We start from the raw sequence: 20,645 nt of genomic DNA, 5'->3' as shown, positions 1-20,645 counted from the left end.
CAGTTAGACATGCATAGCACAGAGATGGAGGGGAGCTGAATCTCAGCCAAAACCAACTTCACAACAGGGGATGAGAAAACTCAATACGGTAGAAACAAAGGCAGAATGTGAGAGCATCTAAGGTGTGCTTCAGTTTCATATACACTGTAAAAAAAACAAAATACTACACAACAGCTTGTTACTGGGGCAGTATCCTCAAAAGGTATACTAATATGCATAAGATACAAAGATGTACCTTTTCCTGTATTTTTGTCCATTGCATATGGAGAGAAATATATGTACATAATTACATATGAGTGAATTCCTGTTAAAATGTCTTACATGATACTGTACAATTATAGCAAATATAATCAGTCATAGATATTTGAGCTAATTCATATGGTGCATAAATGTTAATATGCATTTTTTTTTTTACATTCATGGAAATGTTTCTTAATGGCTGCGATTTTAAAATGGGCACATCCTGTGTCTAGCTATACACAGCCTGAGGCCCGGCTTTAGTCTAGGTATTTGGAACATACTGTATCCTTTCAAATTGCTTTTTAATGAAGGACAAATTTGACTTTGACCCCTCCTGTTTCATTTTTTTTCTAAAAGCCAGATGATTGGCCTTTTGCTACACTTAAGTTACTTTGAAACTCCCCATCCATGTTTTGATTTGAACTTGGAGGAAGGAAGACAGAAGACTCAGAAATCAGTAGGAATTTAATGTTTGATTTAAATATGTACAGATGATTTAAACTGTACTGCTGCTGGAATGTAGGCAGCCATCTTGGAATCTGTTGTTTTCCAGACTATGACACAATTAAATGTCAAATTTTAAAATGAATTGTGCAAGACAGACTTCAAAAATGTCAGACCCCTCTTTGAGTTGCATTTGTTCGGAGTGCTAAACAGAGTCCAGTTACACTTGAGGCAGTGGCGGTATCAGGCATGCACCAGGTAGCAAAACAGCCCCTCTGGTCATTCAAATGCTTAAATCTCTTTCCACCGAGATTGTTAGATAAAAAATAAAAAAAATAACAAAAAATTGCAGGGCACTTCAGAAGCTTTTTTTCGAAACAGAGAAATATCCACTGTGTATTACAAAAGAAGGTCCATTGTCTAGTGACTTGCTCTGAAAGGTGAATAAACTACATCCTAGATGATGGGCCAAAAGTTTTTTCACTCTAAATTTACTAAAGACCCAACCGTAAGTTATGTAGACAATACAAAACTTTTTTTATTGTCAGAAAAAGCAGCATAGAAACAGTGTGAGAGAGCTGCTGTTTTGGAAGAAACCCATCTATATACAGAAGAGACTTTGAGGTTTCACCAATTTCTCGAAAGGTCTCCTGATGAGCCGAAAAAAGTATGGCCCGTCTTTTTTTCTTTTTTCTTTTTTTTTTTACAATAAATTAGCTAAGATGCTAACAATCTAGTTCAAAGGGCAAAAGACAATACAACTTGAAAAGGCCTATAATACAACACTATGCAACATGGGAAGTTTCAACACTTTCAGCCTTTCTCTTTATAAATAATAAAATACAACAATCTTCCAATCATTCACATTACAAGTGTCACAATTTTCACAACCGCAAAGTATGGTGATCCTAGACACTATACAATGATAATACACTTATTATGGCTAGCATACATATAAATATACATACAAAAAATGTCACTAAAATGTAAGAACTCCTTCACTCAAAGCAATGGCAAGTCTTTCATAAAAACATATAAATGAAACTGATTAGCATTTTTTTTAAAAATACAAAAGAAAAGAAAGAAAAAATAACATCTCCTGGTAATAAACAAATATAGTGACATCAGTTTGAGTTTCTACAGAGTTCTCATTGCGGCCTACAAAGTATGACAATAGCAGCTATTTTGGATGGACTTAACACTGGAGTTTCAAAGCTGTTTGAGTCATCAATATAAAAAGAAATAAACAAAAGGAGCAGTCAACGTCTTGCCTTCCTGGCCAGCCAGCGAGACAAAACAAAGCAACACATAACTCACTTCACATCAACACTGCGGTGGCTCTGAAGAAGGGTAACGTCACTACACAATGTTTTTACCCTTTCAGTAACCAGACACCTGCGTCACCATCATGGCTTAGCGACTGATTCTTCATGCTGCCTTTTTCAGGTATGCAACATTGCTAAGTGTGACTAATATAATGTCTTATCAAAAGACATAAAATGGCCTCCACAAAATGAAGTGCAATGTAGCATTAAATTCTCATCTCAGCCTCATCACTGTGCTCCAGAGAGTGCTCTGTGGTGCTGATGATGGAAGCTGAGGGACCTTGAGTGACCCCGAATGGGGAGACGGCTGGTGACCGTGCAGCAAGTGGGGACAGAGAAGGGGAGAAACTGGGAGACATCGCTGCTGAAGAGATGGAACCCTCATGGCTTATAGGTGAACGCCTTAGAGATGCTAAGTGGTGGAACGTCCGTGCTATGGCGGGTTTGGGTGGGACAGATTTGGCCCCTGGATGAGCCACTGAGGTAATGAGGGGTGGAGGGTCAATTCTTGGCTTGGGGTCTGTCTTGACTTTGGGTTGGAAAGGTCTACGTGGGTTGTTGGGAGGTAAGCTCTCATCTTTTAGTCTGGCAATTTCTGTGAAGACACTGGCTAGGGGTTGGAACTGAGGGCACCAGTTGAGAAGGTAGTCCCAGTTGTAGCTGCCTCGCAGTTCCTCGTCACTTGCCACTATGGCTGTGAGGGAGCCATCAACTGAGGGTTTTCCATCTTCGGGGAAAGCATAATCTTTCGGATGGGAAATATTCAACCCACGACCTACTCCAAGGTAGCCCGCACCTTCATCTCTATAGACTGGGAGCTGACCAGACAGTAGGGTACCACTGAGACTCCCACTGATGCTTCCCAGTTTCTTATTTTTGAACCACTGGCTTGCATCAAGTGGCCCTGGTTCACAAGAAATATCAGAGAGTTGGTCCGCATCCTGTTGGATACCTGAATCAGGGCCCCTGGCAGAGATGTGCTCTTGCATTGAGGAGGTGATGCTTGCAACTCTTGGGTACTCATTGATCATCCGGATTTCATCATCCTCTGCCGCTTCTGCGGATCCCCGTCCACTGGAGTGAGAAGGATCTAAGGATCCTCCTCGAGTATAGGAGCCTCCACCTGTTCCTTCTTCATCACCTGCATATCCAGGAAGTGCTTGATGATAGATCCTGTCGCCCCCTGCGGGTTTAGACTCATCCAAGTTTTGCAAAGCTGTGCCTGGAGATACAGTACTATTCCCTGTGTCTTGTCCTTTCTTCTTGCGCTTTGATCTTACTAGATAAAGGGCCACAGCAATTATGACTAACAAGACTATTACTCCAAGAGAGGCAGCAATTATGCTCACAAGGAGGACATTAAAGTCTGTTGTGAGACCAAAGGATGTGTTGGTGACATCAATGATTAGCTGAGCAGAAGCTACTCTCGATGTGTCAAGGGGGCTGTGTGCAGTAACATCCATAGTCATTAGGCGAGTTTCTCTCTTTGAGCGACTCCCACCACTTGAGCTGCCAGAGCTGTCCATCTTTAGGTAGATTACACCACTGGTCTTATTCACAGCGAAGTAAGGGGAGGAATTGGGGAAGGAGTACAGTACAATCCCATCCACCCCACCATCCTCATCTTTGGCCTGTACTTGCCCAATGCTCTGACCTTTCTTAGCTCCCTCTGGTACCTCAAAGGACAAGTCTGAATATGTGAAAACTGGGTCATACTCATCCTCCCCTGTGACATAGACCTGCACTGTGACTGTAGCTGAGTTGTTGCCTGCATCCACAGCCAAAGCAATGAAGTTAAATGAGTTTACCTTCTCAAAATCAAATATCTGCCTGGTACGAACTTCACCAGAGTTCTGATCTACCAAGAAGAGGTCTTTTCCTAGGCTGGAGTGGTCCATCAAAAAATACTTCAGCTGTCCATAAACTCCTGTGTCATAATCGATTGCATGTAACACAGTCACAGCAGAGTTGGGTGGCTGGTTCTCACGGACACTGGCCGTTAACATAGCAATGGGAAAGTAAGGTCTGTTGTCATTAATGTCCTTTACCTCTACATTAATAGGAGCCAAGGCAAAATGACCATGGCCATCTGAAGCTTGTACTATAACCACATGGGAAGTTCGGTTCTCTCTGTCTAAAGGTCTTTGAAGCTTCAGTGCCCCAGTCCACTGATCCACAGAGAAGAGTTTCATCTCATCTCCAGAGCTGATGCTGTACTGGACCTCAGCATAGGGAGCTGAATCGGGATCAGTTGCAGTCAAACGTAAGAATTCTGTACCAGCAGCTGCCCCTTCACTCAAAGCCACTATGTACTCAGCTCTGCCAAAGACAGGAGGGTTGTCATTCACATCAGTGACTGTGATGATGGCTGGTACGCTGGAGCTGCGTTGTGGAATACCACGGTCCGAGACCGCAATGGTAAGGTTATAGTGTGATAACGCCTCAAAATCCAGTCGCTCCGCCAAGATCAGGGTTCCTACGGTCTGGAAGCCATGGCCCTCTATGAAACGAACGCTACTCTCAAACTGGAAAGCATTTCCAACATTCCCACTGGCGATTGCAAAATCAAAACCAGAGTTTTCCTGAGATAGGTCTCCATCTACTGCCTCTAAGGTCAGGATAGTGGCTCCAGGTAGCTGGTCCTCAGACACTGTGGCTTTGTACTCCAACTGATGGAATATGGGGGCATTATCATTGACGTCCATCAGCTGAACTTGGACTGTGGCAGAAGATGATAGAGGTGGAGATCCTCCATCACAAGCTTCGACGACTACACTTACAGAGGGCTGCTCTGGGTCAAATTCTGCTTTCTGTCTGATGAAAAGTGTACCTAGAAAGACATGGGAAGTGTTTTTACTACAATGTTAATGCTATATACTATAGTTTACTATATGTTAAAACTATGGGCAGTAGCTATTTAAACTATATGCAAGTAGCTGACCTTGTAGGTAGATTTATTAACTCAACCAACCACTTCATCATCCACTACTAATTGCACTTATTATAAGCAATTTATTTGTTGCAAGATGCTATTTGTTATAAATAGAATATTCATGAGTAAATGCCACTGATATGTTTAGTATAAAGCTTATACCATTTTTAGGATCAATGTAAAACCCGTCCTTCGTTGAAGACAATACTCGATAGGTGACCTTTCCATTTTCTCCTGAATCTCGATCTGTTGCTGTTACTGTGATAACAGGACTGCCTGGTGGAGAATGTTCTGGAAGTGTTACCTAGAAACCAAAAGCAACAACAAAGCTGTTATTTGGCAAGCTTTTTCCTGTATCTACAGCAATGCCATTTTGAATAAAAGCATCTGCTAAACGAATAAATGCAATCATAAATGACTGCTTACTTTTTACTGGTGCGAATGGAAGCATGTACATTTATTCTGGGATACATTTATGTTAACCAAGTCCTAATCAAGTGCTTAGGATAACGTTTTCCTAATCCATGAGAGTTAAACCCTTTTTCTCAAACTGAAAACTTTTCACAAAAATGAACAAAAGAAGAACAAAGCCAATAAACCTACATCAATCCTAATAAAACTAGATACAAATTGTGTCACTCCTTTTAAAATACTTCAAATGGTAGAAAGAAAAAGTTACCTGATATAGATCTTGTGTAAATGTAGGTGTATTATCATTTATGTCCTCCACCAGCACAGTTAAATTGGCTTCAATCTGATGCTTTGAATCTGAAGCTCGAATAGTCAATGTGTACCATGTCCTCTCCTCAAAGTCCAGTGGTGCTGTCAGAGACACACGGCCGTTGTAACGATGGATACCAAATTTTCCTTGTGATGGAGCATCCAGCTGCAAAGAGTAAGACAGCACTGGGCCAGAATCCACATCATTTCCAGTAACCAGGGTGATCTCAGTGCCGATAAGAGAGTCTGGAAGAGGGAAGCAGGGACACAACATTCAGATACATGTAGAGTAATAAAAGTCTTGTCTTTTAGGTGCTTGTAATTTAGTCTTTCAGGATAAAGGGTCAAAGGACACCAGTTAGTTCACTTACTCTCTGGCACCCTAATTTCCCGTGGCACTGGGATGGTAGGACTGTTGTCGTTGAGATCGACAATAATCACTGTGATGGTGGCAGTGCCTACTAGCTTGGGGCTACCACGATCAGTGGCTTTTATCACCAACCTGATGCAAATGAGATAAAATAAAGGGTTAGATATATTTGTTCTGACTTATATCACGTGAGAGATGTTTCTGTTCAGTTTTTTAAGATCAAGAGAGAGAACAAAAGACGTCTTCTATTTATGGAAAAAATATTTGTGCAACAATCCAAAAGCTCTAACAGACCAAAAATGTAGTAAATTAAAAACACACCACTTTATAGGGGTAGGGGAACATTTTAGAAACAAAACACATGAGGTAAAACTACAAGGGCTTGAACACATCACACACAAACTAAATAACGCTGGAGAGGACAGTTACATTCCACAGAACAGAGGGAAATTAAAGACCCGCAGACCAATGACTTCATTGGGCGAAGAAGCGCAGTACACATAATATACACTCACTGTGCCTGTTTCCAGATTTCCCTGTCCATAATGGCCGTAGTCGTGATGCTGCCGGTCAGAGGGTCAATTTTGAAAAGGCCACTTTGACTCGAAGACTCAATGGAGTAAGTCACCTGACCATTCTGACCTTGGTCAACATCCTCTGCCATAACCTAATTCATGCAAAAACAGGTTAATCAGCAGAGTGTTCAAAATGAACACTTGCCATACATGGTTTAAATCTGACACTCGCTGATGTCAAGTAAGAAATATGTGAGGGAAAAAACGGTAAAAAACGGTTAAAAAACGTTTCATGACACCTACAGTACATTTTCTCAATTCACTCACGATTGGCTAGTATAGCAAAAAAGTTACTATGTAAAAGAAAGTTGTTTGTAGAATATTAATGTTTAAATTTTTTTCCAATGTGTTTTCAATTATATGTGACCTTTTAGAAGTACAAAAAAGTAAAAGACCCCTTGCCTGAAGGATTGGAAAATCATAGCCCTGTGCTTCATGCATATAAGCAACATAGTTCTGCAGCTGGAATCGGGGTAAGTTGTCATTGACATCCTGAAGAATCAGGTTGACAGCCATGAAGGAGCTTGAGGATGTAGTTTCAGCCTTCACCACTAGACGGAGTCTTGGAGTGTCCTCAAAATCCAGGCCATTTGAGCTCTGTACCCAGATTTCACCTATGAAAGCACCAATAATGTATTGAAGTAGTTCAATTGACTGGCATTGTTAATAAGAAATATTGTCTTTCATCTTTCTGATGAGTTTTTGTATGTATCTTGTCAAAATCTTGTCAAAATGTCCTATCTGACCTGTACTTGAGCTGATGCTGAAGGAACGGTATTTGTTCCCACTGAAGATGGTGTAAGTGATGCCGTCGCGGGTGCCGTCAGGGTGCTGAGCCTGAGCCTGGGCGACTGCAGTACCTGTGGGGAAAAATACACACAAAAACCCTCAATAGTCACTTAAATTGATTCACAAAACTGACTGTGCCTGGAAGTGCTGAAATACAGTGCTGCAGTTTTCATCATACAGTCCATGGCAAAAGTTTTCAAACTGCCTCATGCCAGTACTTTAAAATGACAATTGCACAAAGACTAACTTTTAGTGTAAGATTTATAATAAAAGAGTGACAATTGAGGTCTGTATAGTTTTGCAATGCACTGTTTGACCTGTAAGAAGATACATCACATATAAGATACTTATATTCATTCAAAGTCAACATGTGGAATTTTCAACCCATTTTATATTTGTAATGTGTTTTTTACTAATACAGGACATTAAAAAATTAAGTAAAAAGTATGGTGGGACCAAATATTATCCATCTGGAATTGACTGGTTCATAAAAAGTTACATCTCTGTCCCAATGGGACAATGTATAAATATTTCCAGTTCTATCATTTTGAATTATTGCCATCCCCTATATTACATTAATATTGAAATTATTTTCAAAAAATGTAAGATTATTTTCCCCGGTCATATCTGTGCATGCCTGTGATGACATCAGCTGAAACGCAAAATCATGAACGATTTCAAGGAATTTGTATTTCTTTTGGGAATAACATTCACTGAATAGTTCACAATACCACCACCAGCATGTATTAAGAAAGTAAAATAGGGTTAATGCTGACTTATGATTTATTTTATAACATGACAATGTTATCATTCCTTTTTTCTATGAAATGGACAGCAAGGAACAATTTATTGCTTTGTGTAACAATTAAAAATTTCCAGGATAATAGCACACCAAATCTTTTGCTGTAAATTCTCTGCGTACCTTTAGCTGCATTCTCCTGTAAGCTAACATCTCTGGCGTTGCGAGAGAATCGAATGCCCTTGTAATTTTCCTCCTTCACATAGACCATCACCACACCTAGAGAAGACTGAGGAGGGCTGCCCTGGTCCATAGCCTCCACTATGAGGGTGCGTTGGGTTTGCGTGAGGGTCTGCAGCTTCTCTGTGGTCTGGATCTCCCCCGTTAGCGAGTTGATAGAAAATCCTCGGACTGGCATAGCAAAGCGGTAAAACACCGACCCATTGGCTCCAAAGTCCTTATCTTCTGCTCTCATGGTGGCCACCACCTGATGCGTGGACACACTACCACTGGACACGTTGATAATCAGTGGGTCCTGGATGAAGAATGGTGCATTGTCGTTGATGTCCAGGATGGTAACGGTTACCTGGGCTGTAGCGTTGCGGGGTGCGGCGGGTGAAAGGTCAACAGCATACACTTGGAAGGTGTAAGAAGCTCTTTTCTCTCTGTCCAGAAGTGCTGTGGTAGTGATCCGTCCTGTGTCTGGATGCATTGTAAATGCACCTTTGGCTTCTTGACTTAGGAAGTATAAGATCTGCCCATTTTCACCCTCATCCACATCTGTGGCTGTTGCATCCAACACCCCAAAACCTACAGGAGCATCTTCTGAGAGATCGACGGTGTAGCTACTGCTGTCAAACTTGGGGCTGTTGTCGTTTACATCAAGGACTGAGATTTCCACAGTGGCAGTGCTGCTCAGTGAAGGGCTGCCATGGTCTTGAACCACCACTTCCAAGGAATAACTGTTCTTCCGCTCTCGGTCTAGAGGTTTTAAAGTAGACAGAGCTCCAGAGGAACCGACAAGTCGAAAGTCACCATCTGGGTCGCCAGCTAGAATAGCAAAACACAGACAAAACATTTGTTAATAATCAAGCAGAGTGGGTCTTCTTTTTAAAAGAAACAAGCCTGCAATGTGAGCAAAAAACGTCTCAGGTTACGACTGTAACCCTAGTTCCCTGAGAAGGGAACGAGACGATGCATCGATGACGCTTTGGGAACGCCTTCGCGTGATTACCTATGAAGCACGTATGTCAACTAGTCCAATGGAATGAATGAATGAACGGACGGGCGGATGACGTCATGACCAGGAAAGGATATAAGCACATCCGGTGTGTTAAAAATGTTACACATCCGGTGTTCTAGTGCCGAAGCAAAGTCGATCGCAGGGATGCAGGAAGTATGGCAGGGCGACGCATCATCTCGTTCCCTTCTCAGGGAACTAGGGTTACAGTCGTAACCTGAGACGTTCCCTTTCGAGGGAACTTGCGATGCGTCGATGACGCTTTGGGAACAAGAATACCCAATATGCCGTACTTACAAAATGCCAGATGATAAAACTGACGGCAAACTAAGTAAAAAGCACCTGGGGCAGCATCCAGGTCCAAGCTTTAAAACCTCATGAATGTGATCGGTGAGGACCAGCCTGCCGCATCACAAACATCTTGGAGAGAACTCCAGATAATAAAGCTTACAAGCCATACTCCTAGTGGAATGAGCCCTGACCACCAAATGGTTGGCCAGAGGACTCAAAAGCACTGGGCACAAAAGGTTCAGCTTTTCCTGGTCCGATAAACGGGGAGGACAGAAACCTGCAGCACAATAGGCCTCGGAATAATGGTAGGCACCTTAGGAACATATCCATGTTTGGGTTAAGATTGCCTCGGCCATCCCCGTTGCACTCAAGGCAGGTGGGGTCCGAAAGGGCCTGAAGGTCTCGACTCTTAGAGGGACGAAATAGCTAGCAGATAATAGTCTTAAAAGAAAGAACTTCTCTGAGACCAAATCTAAGGGCTCAAAGGGAGCCCCAGATAGGCCTTCTAGAACTATTGCAAGGTCGCAAGCCTGCACCCTAGTGCAAGTTGCAGGCCTCAGCCTCAAAGTGCCACGAAGGGAACGAGTGTTCAGGGGGTCTCGACCCAAAAATGTACCACCCACCAGGGCGTGGAAAGCCGCAATGGCCGCCACGTATACCTTAAGCATGGAAGGACATAGTCCTGATACAAAGCGTTCTTGCAGAAACTCAAATACTGTGTTTACTGAACAGTTAACCGGATTCCACTGACACTGGTAACACCAAGAAGTGAAAAACTCTCGAAATAGTGATATAGTTTCCTCGTAGCGAGAGCTCTGGAGGTTAGAATGGTCTCAACAACCTCGGTTGAGAGACCACTCTCTATGAGTTGGGCCCCCTCAGAGGCCAAACCCACAGTTTCCAATTCCCCTGCCGGTGTTGCAATATTGCATCCCCTGCCTGAGACGGAAGGTCTCTCCTGATCGGGATCTCCAAGGTAGGGCCGTCAAGGAGAAGAATTAGGTCCGCAAACCAAATTCGGCTTGGACAGGGTGGTGCTACTAACAATAGGCTAATACCATCCTGGCGGATTCACTCCAGAACTCCTGGGAGCAGAGCAACAGGGGGAAATGCGTACAGACGTAGCCTCGGCCACGTCTGCACCATAGCATCCAGCCCCGAGGGGGCTGGTTGAGTGAGAGAGAACCAGAGTGGACAGTGCGTCGTATGCTGAGACGTGAACAGATCCAGTTCTGCCTGGCCGTAAAACTCCCATATTTGCTCCACCGCCTCAGGGTGGAGTCCCTTGGCCTCCTTAGTATCCTTGAGAGATAAATCTGTGGCCCGACGAAGTTCTCAAACCCCATCGGGCCAAACTCCCTCACTTCTGTCCAAATACCCCAGCAGGTCAGCCTGATATGCTTGTAGCACTGCTATAGTGTGCAAGCAGCCTCCTGCTAGACCCACTGCCATAAATGCTTTTCCCACTAGATTAAAAAAAAAAATATTTTTTAATGGTTTAGTGAGAGAAGCCGACGCCTTCAGGGACGATACTAAACCGAGAGACAGATAGCTAGCAAGCGTCTGTTCTACCCGGGGTATTGCCCCATAGCCATACTATCTTAACCCCCTAATATCTGAATATACATGAACTTGGGGGCTAAAAGACAAGAAGAGTAAGGCTTTTTCCATGATCTAGTTAGCTCGCTGTGCAGATCGGGAAAAAATGGAATGCCTCGTGATGGAGGTGAAAAAATAGAGGGAAGGAAACTCGTCCTTTATTTTTAGGACGAGCTCCCCCTTATTTCTGCTGGCCATTAAATATTTCATTTAACTACAGCCATGGTAAGCACCTCCACCAGTTTTATTTTATTTTTATTTTATTTTATTTTATTTTATTTTATTTTATATATATATATATATAAATTCTCTTTTTATATATACATTTATTTTATATATATAAACTATTATATATTTGTATATATTAGGGCTGGGAAAAGATTAATCGCAATTAATCCCATCCAAATATATATAAATGCACACACATGCATGTATACATATAATAATTTTTTTTATTTATATATAAAATATTTATATTTATATATAATATAAATTATAAATAAATATATACAGTATATACATGAAAATATTTCTTAAATATATAGTACATGCATGTGTGTGTATTTATATACAAAATAATTATACACAGTGCACACACATATATTATGTAAACACAAACTTTTATTTTGGATGTGATTAATCGCGATTAATCTTTTCCCAGCCCTAGTATATATATTTCTCATACGCTGGGGAAAGAGATGGCAAATCCACTTCCCCCATGTACTGTGCTTTGTTACTTTCAATGCCCAGCACGTACCTCCTCTCTCGAAGGTAGAGCACTGAAGCATTGACCTCTCTCCCCGGGCGGAAGAGACCGCAGCGCGGGCTTCCGAGACCGGAGAGAGAGCAATGGATCCCTCGTGGAAAGGGAGGAGATAAGATCCACGGACCCGTCTCCAACCCCGTAAAGAGATCCTATTTGCGATCCACAGGAATGCATTCTCCGCGCTGCCTCAGCAAACGCGGGTCCTGCACCCTGATCGCGAGCCTGGCCACTTCCCTCGAAAAGTGACAGGCGGGAGCGAAGCGAAAGCTTCTCACAATGTTGGCAATCAGACAAGGCTGATACCGCATTCTCCACTTCCAACACATCACATAAAGCTCGTGTGTGTCCCCACTCGTTAAATAACGCGAGCAGGGAGAACACAGAGTTTGTGCAATTGTTTCCATAGTGTGTATATATATATATATGTAGGCCTATATATCAGACAGACAACAATAAATATTCACAGACAGTTTTGACACAGAGCGCTTTGCTGAGGCACATGACGTCACCCGCCCGTGGCGTTCATTCATTCATTCCATTGGACTAGTTGACATAAGTGCTTCAGAGGTAATCACGCGAAGACGTTCCCAAAGCGTCATCGACGCATCGCGAGTTCCCTCGAAAGGGAACAGTAACGTGCCTTGACCGCAGATAATTAATACATGCAATATGTGTAAACTTACAGACTCTAAATCTGGATTGTAATCCACTATAAAAGCTCTTCTTCTACAGATTCCCCTGTACAGAATAAAAAATAAAAATAAAATAGTTTTACCCGTGATCTTATAATCCAGTCGTCCGCTCTCTCCGGTGTCCAGGTCAGTGGCTTTGAGGCTGAACAGCTCCACGGGCTCTTGGTTCTCAGGCACTTCCAGACTGTAATGCTGCCGCCCGAAAGCAGGAGCATTATCATTCTCATCCAGCACTGTGATGTGTACTTTAGCCTTGGCAAAGTTAGGGGGTATTCCTCCATCTTTTGCATACACTATCACATTCACAAGATATAAAGAGGATTATTAAGTTTAGTATAAGTTTTGATACTATTATAGTAATTAACAATAATATTTTATAGTAGCACATAATACTTTTTCAGGCCAGTGTTGTTATTGTTAACTAAAACTAAACTATTAACACTTTTTGGTAATTGAAATTATCATTACTATTAAAATAATCAACAATTTAACAATTTACACATTTTACACAGTTTACAATTTAAACTTTATAAAAACGATTTATTTCAGTTAGTTGCCAAAGCAAGATTTTTGAATTTTCCATTTAAGTTAAATTACATAAATTAAAGTTAAATAGAAAAACACACAAAAAAACATGTAAAACGATAAAAGCACAGAACAAAATAATGAACTTCAAAACGAAATATAAAAAATTATTCAAAAATCTTAAATACAATAATAGTAAATAAATAATACTAAAATAACACTATTTCAACCATATTATGTGTAGATCCTGGCTGTGTTTATGTACCTGTTAAAGTGTAGTGGTCCTGAAGTTCCCTATCTAGAACCCGAGTGACAGATATCACACCCGTCTCTGGATTAATTGTAAATCCATCCTCAGTCAGACCACCGTAAATTACTAAGCCATTCGTGCCTGCAACAAAAACAGAAATATAAAATCAATAATTCTGATCAGAAAAAACAGAAATATAAAATCAATAATTCTGATCAGAATCAAATACTAGCTTATTATCTATCTACTGAATACTGCACAGTAAACACTGCATGCTGCCTACTATCTTTTAGTAAGTGAAACCTTTCAAAGTATTTCAAAGTATACTACATTGTTGCCACATAATCTCACTTGGTTGTACTGTATGTGAATGGCTTCCAGTTATGAGCTAAAATATTGACAATAAATTACATTTACAAAATGAATTATTTAAAAGAGAAATAATTTAAAGGTACACTATGTAACTTTTTAAAAGAAAAAACAAAACAGAACATTGTTTTGGTTGTGATTCGGCTCTGCTTGACTGCAGATGAATATAGTTATCAAACTGCTCAAAAAACATTCACTACTAGGCTTATGAGATATAACAAGTTTAGATGGAAAATCTTTTTTTTAAAAAGCATTTCAAATCCCTCATTTCTCAACATCTCACGCCAAGCCAGTGTTGATTCTTGTTTTATGAATCATATTATGAGCTCTGTCTTGATCTCTTTTTGCCAGCAAACTATCCTCTGTTTGACATTTTCTTTCTAAAAAAACGGGTGATTCCTCTGAGGTTCGAGATTAAACAGGCTCCATGTAAACTTTCTCGCTCGTTGTGACAACTAACCTATATGCCACTCTCTCACAGTAGGGAGACCAGAAGTCCCGAAAAATTTGTGAAAGTCCCGAAATCTATGCTGTTGTCCCGAATCCGGCCCTGATTGTCCCGAAAATTATACTCAAGCAAAATCTTGAGTAGTTATTGTCTGATAAAACATTAAAAACTGTCCGTGGAGGTTGAGTCGTGAAGAGAGCGCAAGTTGCAGCAGCCGCGAGCTCAGTGAATGAATGTGCAAGTCGTAAAGGAGTGATTGATTTGTCGCGGCACTGTGTGCCAAAAAATACTTCAGCAATGAACAATGACTACATATTAGACTACACCTGTGCAGCTGTGTTACCATCAGGTAAGATGGGTGGGGTCAAGACAATAGACAGGAAAGCACATGGCACAAGCACACTCATGACAGGCCATGTATTCGCAACAAACATGACAAAAACATAAGCACAGGGCCAGTGAAAAACAATCACAAGTCACGTGTTCACACAAAACATGACAAGAAAGCACGCAGTCAGTGAAAAACACAAGCTGCGTGCTTTCTTGTTTTGTGTGAACACTTGACTTTGTTTTTCACTGGCCATGTGCTTATGTTTTTGTCATGTTTTATTGATAATTGATTTATAATTATTGGTTCATTTGCCCCACTTGTCTCCCCTCCTTTGTTACTTACCTTGTTTGCTCCCTATTTATTTTGCTTGTGTTTTCATTCCTGTGCCAGTTCGTTGTCTTACATTCCTTGTTTCCTGATCCCTGAAGCCATGTTGTGTCCTGCTACCAAGTCTTGTACTGCCAAGTCAAGCTGATAGTCCTGTTTTCCCCCACGGGGTAGTTTGTGTTTTATTCTTTATAACAACAAAAACCCATTTCTCTGCATCTTTGAGTCCTCGTCTCATCCCTTACCAAAACCTTGACATATTTTTGGAATTGTTATTTAGAATTTGTGTAAAAGTATCTTTTGGCAGTCAGGTCAATTATTAGTATGAGAAGTATATAAGAATGCCATCCAAACAAAGCCTGTGACTGGTAACAATCAACTAAAGCCTCTTTCCTTTCATTCTGAGTTAGAAGATGTAAAAGAAGTTGTGAACGACGTGATTTGAATTAAAACAGAAGTGCAATGTCAAATGTCAAAATATTCAGGTTCAAACCTTTTCATCTCGGATTTAACACCGGTTTCATTAGTAGTGGTCCACACAAGTGTTAGGCATGGACTAAAGACACATGGGCGCCAGATTGCGTGCAAAGTGAGCAAGCTTTGGCACGAGCACCTGCTCGCTCAATTAATGCTTCCTGAAAAATGTCTTTACAATCTCTCTTTCATACTCTCTCACTAAACCCAGGAGGCTGAGAATGAGTCCCACATACCCTCCAAAGGAAGCGTTAAAAAAAAAAAAACACTGCCCTGACTGCAACTCAACATAACTGCTTTAACCAGATGGCAAAATTTTCAGACACAGGTCATGTATATCTGAAAGGTTGAAATACCCAACAATGCAGGTGATTCTTTTCAATAGTAAAGGAACATTTAACACATGGATTATTGCCGATTTTGAAAAACATTCACTCACCATGATCCCGGTCTGAAGCGGAGACCTTCAGTATGCTTGTTCCTGCTGGCTGGTTCTCTTTGATTTGGGCTTCAAACTCGCTGCGTTCAAACCACGGTGCTTCATCATTTACGTCAATAACTTGGATAGACAGAACTTGAGTGGTGGAATGTTGGGGTATCCCATGATCCTCAGCGACAATTGTGAGATTGTAATTCTCCTGCTCCTCACGATCCAGAGGTTTAAGGATGGAGAGAGAGCCTGAAAAAGAGGAGAAGAGAAAAACATCTGTAGATCTGCTGCACGCTTCACAGCACGGCCTGTGGTTGGAGACGTGTGACCGAGGTCAGAGAGCTGTACTGTTTTATACCATGCATATTTGTAATATTTCATTATGTACATGCCAGACACTATGTTAATCTACCTGAATGTGGCTGGGTAACTTTGATGAAGTTAGGAGTTCATTCATGACTTAAAGTAGCCCAACACAACAAATAATGTGGAGATTACAAATAGAAAAAGTACTGTTTCTATACAATATTGATGCCCAATGGAAATATTATAGCATATAGCATAATACTGATGATACCATAAAATTACCACAGTACATAAAACATTTTTTTTTTTAAAAAGCCAAAGTTTGGCTGTTAGTCCTTACTGGTGGATGCCATAACTGTGGACAAAAAGGATGTGTCTCCATTGATGGCCATTCAAAGGTAGCTGTATAATTTAATGATAATGTAATATAATATAATATAATATATGGTTGCCAGCTCTAAGTATATTAACTATAAGTATATTGCTCTAAGTATATTAGAACTCTTTACATGCTACAAGGGATAATTCCTCTTTGCTGTTGCTTTTTTAACATAGAATTGTTCATAGAAGAACATAGAAGTCAAACACAATATCCATAGCTCCAGTCTGACATACATTTTAGATTTATTCATCCTCTGTTTTTCTCCTCAGTTTAGCTCCTGTCCACTCTATAAGGAATTTGAGAATGTAGCTTTTTGCTGACTTGTTGGTATGAAGACCAGGGAAGAAAGTTGTTGTCATGGATCCATTTTTGATCCTTTCCAGCTATACCTCTCTGCAATGCTGTCATCAGCAAGACCCCGAGCAAGGGTCACTCAGGATAAACACACCCCTGCGGTTGATATGGCAGCCTGACTGTTTGCTGACTGTGAAATATTATTGTGTGTTTGTGAGAAGTCTGTGTGCGGCCTCTTTTTTTAATTTATCGCCCACCTAACACACTCTAGCTTTAAACACATCATTGAGATGTTTGAGCTGGCTTCTGCTTCTGGATACGGTAGCTCTGGTTTTGTCCATCTCTAGACCTCCTCCTTGAAGAGTCCAAACAGTGTGAAGACTTTCTCCTTAGTGTCTGGTTAATCTCAGCTGTGACTTTATTGTGCGCTTTAACCCAACTTTAATATGTATGTATTATATAGAAACACCTGATTTAGAACAGAAATTAAACACTAACCTACACCATAAACCATCTGACAATAATGGAAGGGAAATTCGTCTACAGATGTTCAGTCGATTAGGTTATTTTGTCAATTTAATCCAATTTTGCGTGAGCTGTAAATGGACGTATTCTGGGAGGTTGAGAGGAATTTCAAACTCAAACTTCAAACTGCATGCATATTTCCAATGCCAAATCAAAGAGGTGTGGTCGATGGACCAAAATAGAACTGTGCTCCCCTGAATAAACCCTTCAAGAAACTGATCTCTTCTGCTAAATTGCTTCTGGCTTTGAGCGAATGAGAGAGAAGTAATGATTCTTACCACTGTTCGGGCTGAGGCCAAACCGTCCTGCTGTGTTTCCTGACTGGACCCTGTAGGATACTCTGCCGTTTTCACCCTGATCTGCATCCCGGGCCATGACGTAAAGCAGCACAAAGCCCACCGGCTGATCCTCCATCACACTAACAGCAGTCGGGGAGCTGAAGATCGGAGGATTGTCGTTCTCATCAGTGACGAAAACTCGTGCCGTCACCGAGCCCCAGAGTCTCTGATTGGGGTCCGAGGCTGAATCCGTGGCATGGACCACCAGGAACAGGCTGGAGGTCTCCTCATGGTCTAGCTCTCGACCCAGTTTCAAGACTCCTGTGACAGGATCTAGACTGAAGAGATCTGGGTTGTCAGGCCACTGCTGTTGGATAGAATAACGCACTTCACTGTTGGGGCCACTACCATCTTTATCAGTAGCTTGGAAGGTATAAATGGAGGAACCGGCTTGTATGTTCTCAGGAATAACAATAGTGACAGGATCTTCTGGAAACTGTGGTGCGTGGTCATTACTATCCAGCACATTGATTTCCAGATGAACCATGTGAGTGTTTGGATAGGCCTTGGAGAAATCATCAACCTCGATCTGTAGAGTATACCGTGACCCTTTTTCATAGTCCAGCTCTCTAGCCAAGTAAACATCTCCTGTCAAACGGTCAACCATAAAGGTTCCTTCATGATCTGTGCCTCCCACTACCAGGTAGGTCACCTGACCATTTGAATTCACTTCATGTTGGTCATGTGCTCTAACTGAGCCAATAACAGAGCCTGGCTTGGTACCCTCGACTGAGTTGAGGGTCATGGATAGGGTGTTGGGCTTTGGAGGGGTCCTTGTGGAGCCAATGACCTACAAATTTGGAAAACAATGAATTTAGAAGATGTAATGTAAAATGTAAAAACAGAGGATTACTTGTCATCATTATCCAAATATACTCTGTATTCCACAATTTACAACACATGGGTGTGTTCTCATTGTTTTAGATGTCAACAGAGTGCACAATAATGAACAAATAAGATGGAATGAACCTGCCTGCCATTTCCCATGTCTTTGAAGTACAGTAGAGCTGGAACATTTTTGACAGGTGAAGCCTTTCATACTAATATCTCCATGAAAAAAAAAACAGTACACACATGCCAGATCACAGGAAGGAAAGCAACAGAAGGATTGACATTGATCCATTTCTGGGCTCTCTCTTAGGTGCAAAGTACACTGGACTTTCAAAATGAAGATGGTATTACTGATGGTATGAAAAATATTATCCTGAGATTGCTCTGGTGCAAAGTTCTGTGGTGCGAGTGTATCGGCGTTAGCGCTACCGTGTTAGGGGACCGAAGTTTGCAGCTTTCCGTTTGATCATGGGGAAACACAGCTGGGCCTCATCAGAGCCATCTGGGAACACTTGATTCAAAGGTGCATTCTCCCCCTGTCTCTCTCTCACTCCATTTCTCCCTTACTCTCATCTTCCCCACACAAACAGGGAGTACAGAAATGGCATGCAACCGCACAGTCTACAATTAGCCTCCAATTCCCTTTTTGAAATCACATCTGTAAAAGCACTAAAGATATTTCACAACAAAAAAGAACCAGCAAGAACAATTTTGCAGAGAATAAAATCTTTAGAATCCGGATTCTTTTACATTGGAATGAAAAGCCATGAAAATTATCCTATTGTCAAAGATATAGTTTGACATGTCTGTTTCACGCCGTTCCATGCTAAACATTGGTATTGATACATGGTTTTCTGTTACAGTACGTTCCTCTGGAGCAGGAAGTAATCCTGGGAGTTTTGAGGTGTTTGTGTAGAAAGGATCTGGCCTCCGGCTCACAACTCATTTCCCTTCTTGAATATTGATACCATAGCACAGGGGACTGTGAGCATGATGATAGTTTGGCACAGTCAAAGGCGCCTTGTCCATATTGCTTCTCATGTAGCGAGATTTTAAAGACGACCCATTGCTATTTGTTTACTTTCTTGAGTGTAAAATGTGGCTTTTTGAGAATGAAAAAAGGTCTGTAGAGTTACAAAGCACAAAGTCCACTACAATAGTTACTCTCTATATCAGTAAGCACTGTTTCTGAACTCCCTGAAAATGCCTCGATTGTAGTCTTGAGTTTTCTTCTGGGAACATACACGTCACAATATTCATCATTTAAATAATTCCTGCCCTAGGCATATGCAAAAAAGGGACGATGCCTGGTTGAATTGCATTAGTAGTGTGTTATGTAAGGGGCATGACATTCCTGACACACGCTTGAAACTCATGACCAATCACAACACATTGGTCTAGCCGAATAATCAGAGAACATTGCGCTTTTTTGAAGGAGGGGCTTCATAGAGACAGAAACTAAAAAAGGGTGCATTTCCCGTACAACGACGTAACTGCTTCTTGCGTAATTGAAGAAATCAACTAGCTATTCACGACTGTTTTCCGAAACTGTATTGTCGCAAATTTGTTGTTTAACCATGTTGGTAAATAATGTCAAACAGGTGGTGGAGTAATAACTTACAATTAATCCGCTTGAGATCTAATTAATGCTAGATTTCTTGCTATAAATTACGGACATGGCATAGGCTCATAGGCATCATAGGCTTGTTCCTGTGTACTAGAGCACGTACGCACTCTTCAAAAAGTGCTCTCGAGAAACTAAAAGACGTAATTGACATTGGTATATATTTGAAATAAAAGATATAGATTGTACTAAATGTCAGATTGCTTATTTTGCTCAAGATAAGGATTTATTAAGTCCACATGTCATGCAAACAAGAAACTATGCTCTTAACCACAGGCCGAGAGATGTCGTTCAAACCACACAACGATGCGGTTTGCGAATGTTCGTTGGAACTATGGTTTCGGGAAACACCATCTCACTGAACTATGCTGATAACGACGGAACTTGTGACCATAGTTGGCAAATTATACAATACAATACAATACAATTTTATTTGTATAGCACATTTAAAAACAACTGACGTTGACCA

The 20,645-nt window shown here is 41.2% G+C and overlaps 1 protein-coding gene across 1 annotated transcript in view; it reads right to left on the bottom strand.

Annotated features, from left to right (window-relative positions):
• Nucleotides 1-1,486: 1,486 nt before the first annotated feature.
• Nucleotides 1,487-20,645, bottom strand: part of dchs1b (dachsous cadherin-related 1b) — a 99,786-nt gene continuing 80,627 nt past the window's right edge. Inside the window, exons 10-21 of the mRNA XM_077242657.1 lie at nucleotides 17,662-18,511; nucleotides 15,886-16,125; nucleotides 13,513-13,638; nucleotides 12,806-13,015; nucleotides 8,318-9,184; nucleotides 7,353-7,466; nucleotides 7,009-7,220; nucleotides 6,547-6,698; nucleotides 6,033-6,163; nucleotides 5,621-5,907; nucleotides 5,104-5,245; nucleotides 1,487-4,839 (exon numbers count right to left, since the gene is read on the bottom strand). Coding sequence (XP_077098772.1) covers nucleotides 2,216-4,839; nucleotides 5,104-5,245; nucleotides 5,621-5,907; nucleotides 6,033-6,163; nucleotides 6,547-6,698; nucleotides 7,009-7,220; nucleotides 7,353-7,466; nucleotides 8,318-9,184; nucleotides 12,806-13,015; nucleotides 13,513-13,638; nucleotides 15,886-16,125; nucleotides 17,662-18,511 — 5,955 coding nt within the window. The 3' untranslated portion in view covers nucleotides 1,487-2,215. The remainder of the gene's footprint in view (nucleotides 4,840-5,103; nucleotides 5,246-5,620; nucleotides 5,908-6,032; nucleotides 6,164-6,546; nucleotides 6,699-7,008; nucleotides 7,221-7,352; nucleotides 7,467-8,317; nucleotides 9,185-12,805; nucleotides 13,016-13,512; nucleotides 13,639-15,885; nucleotides 16,126-17,661; nucleotides 18,512-20,645) is intronic.

This window comes from Siphateles boraxobius, unplaced genomic scaffold (assembly GCF_051911475.1).
Source record: "Siphateles boraxobius isolate OS27281-9 unplaced genomic scaffold, OSU_SipBor_1 25, whole genome shotgun sequence".
Classification (NCBI taxonomy): domain Eukaryota; kingdom Metazoa; phylum Chordata; class Actinopteri; order Cypriniformes; family Leuciscidae; genus Siphateles; species Siphateles boraxobius.
This window is presented reverse-complemented; position numbering and strand designations above follow the sequence as displayed.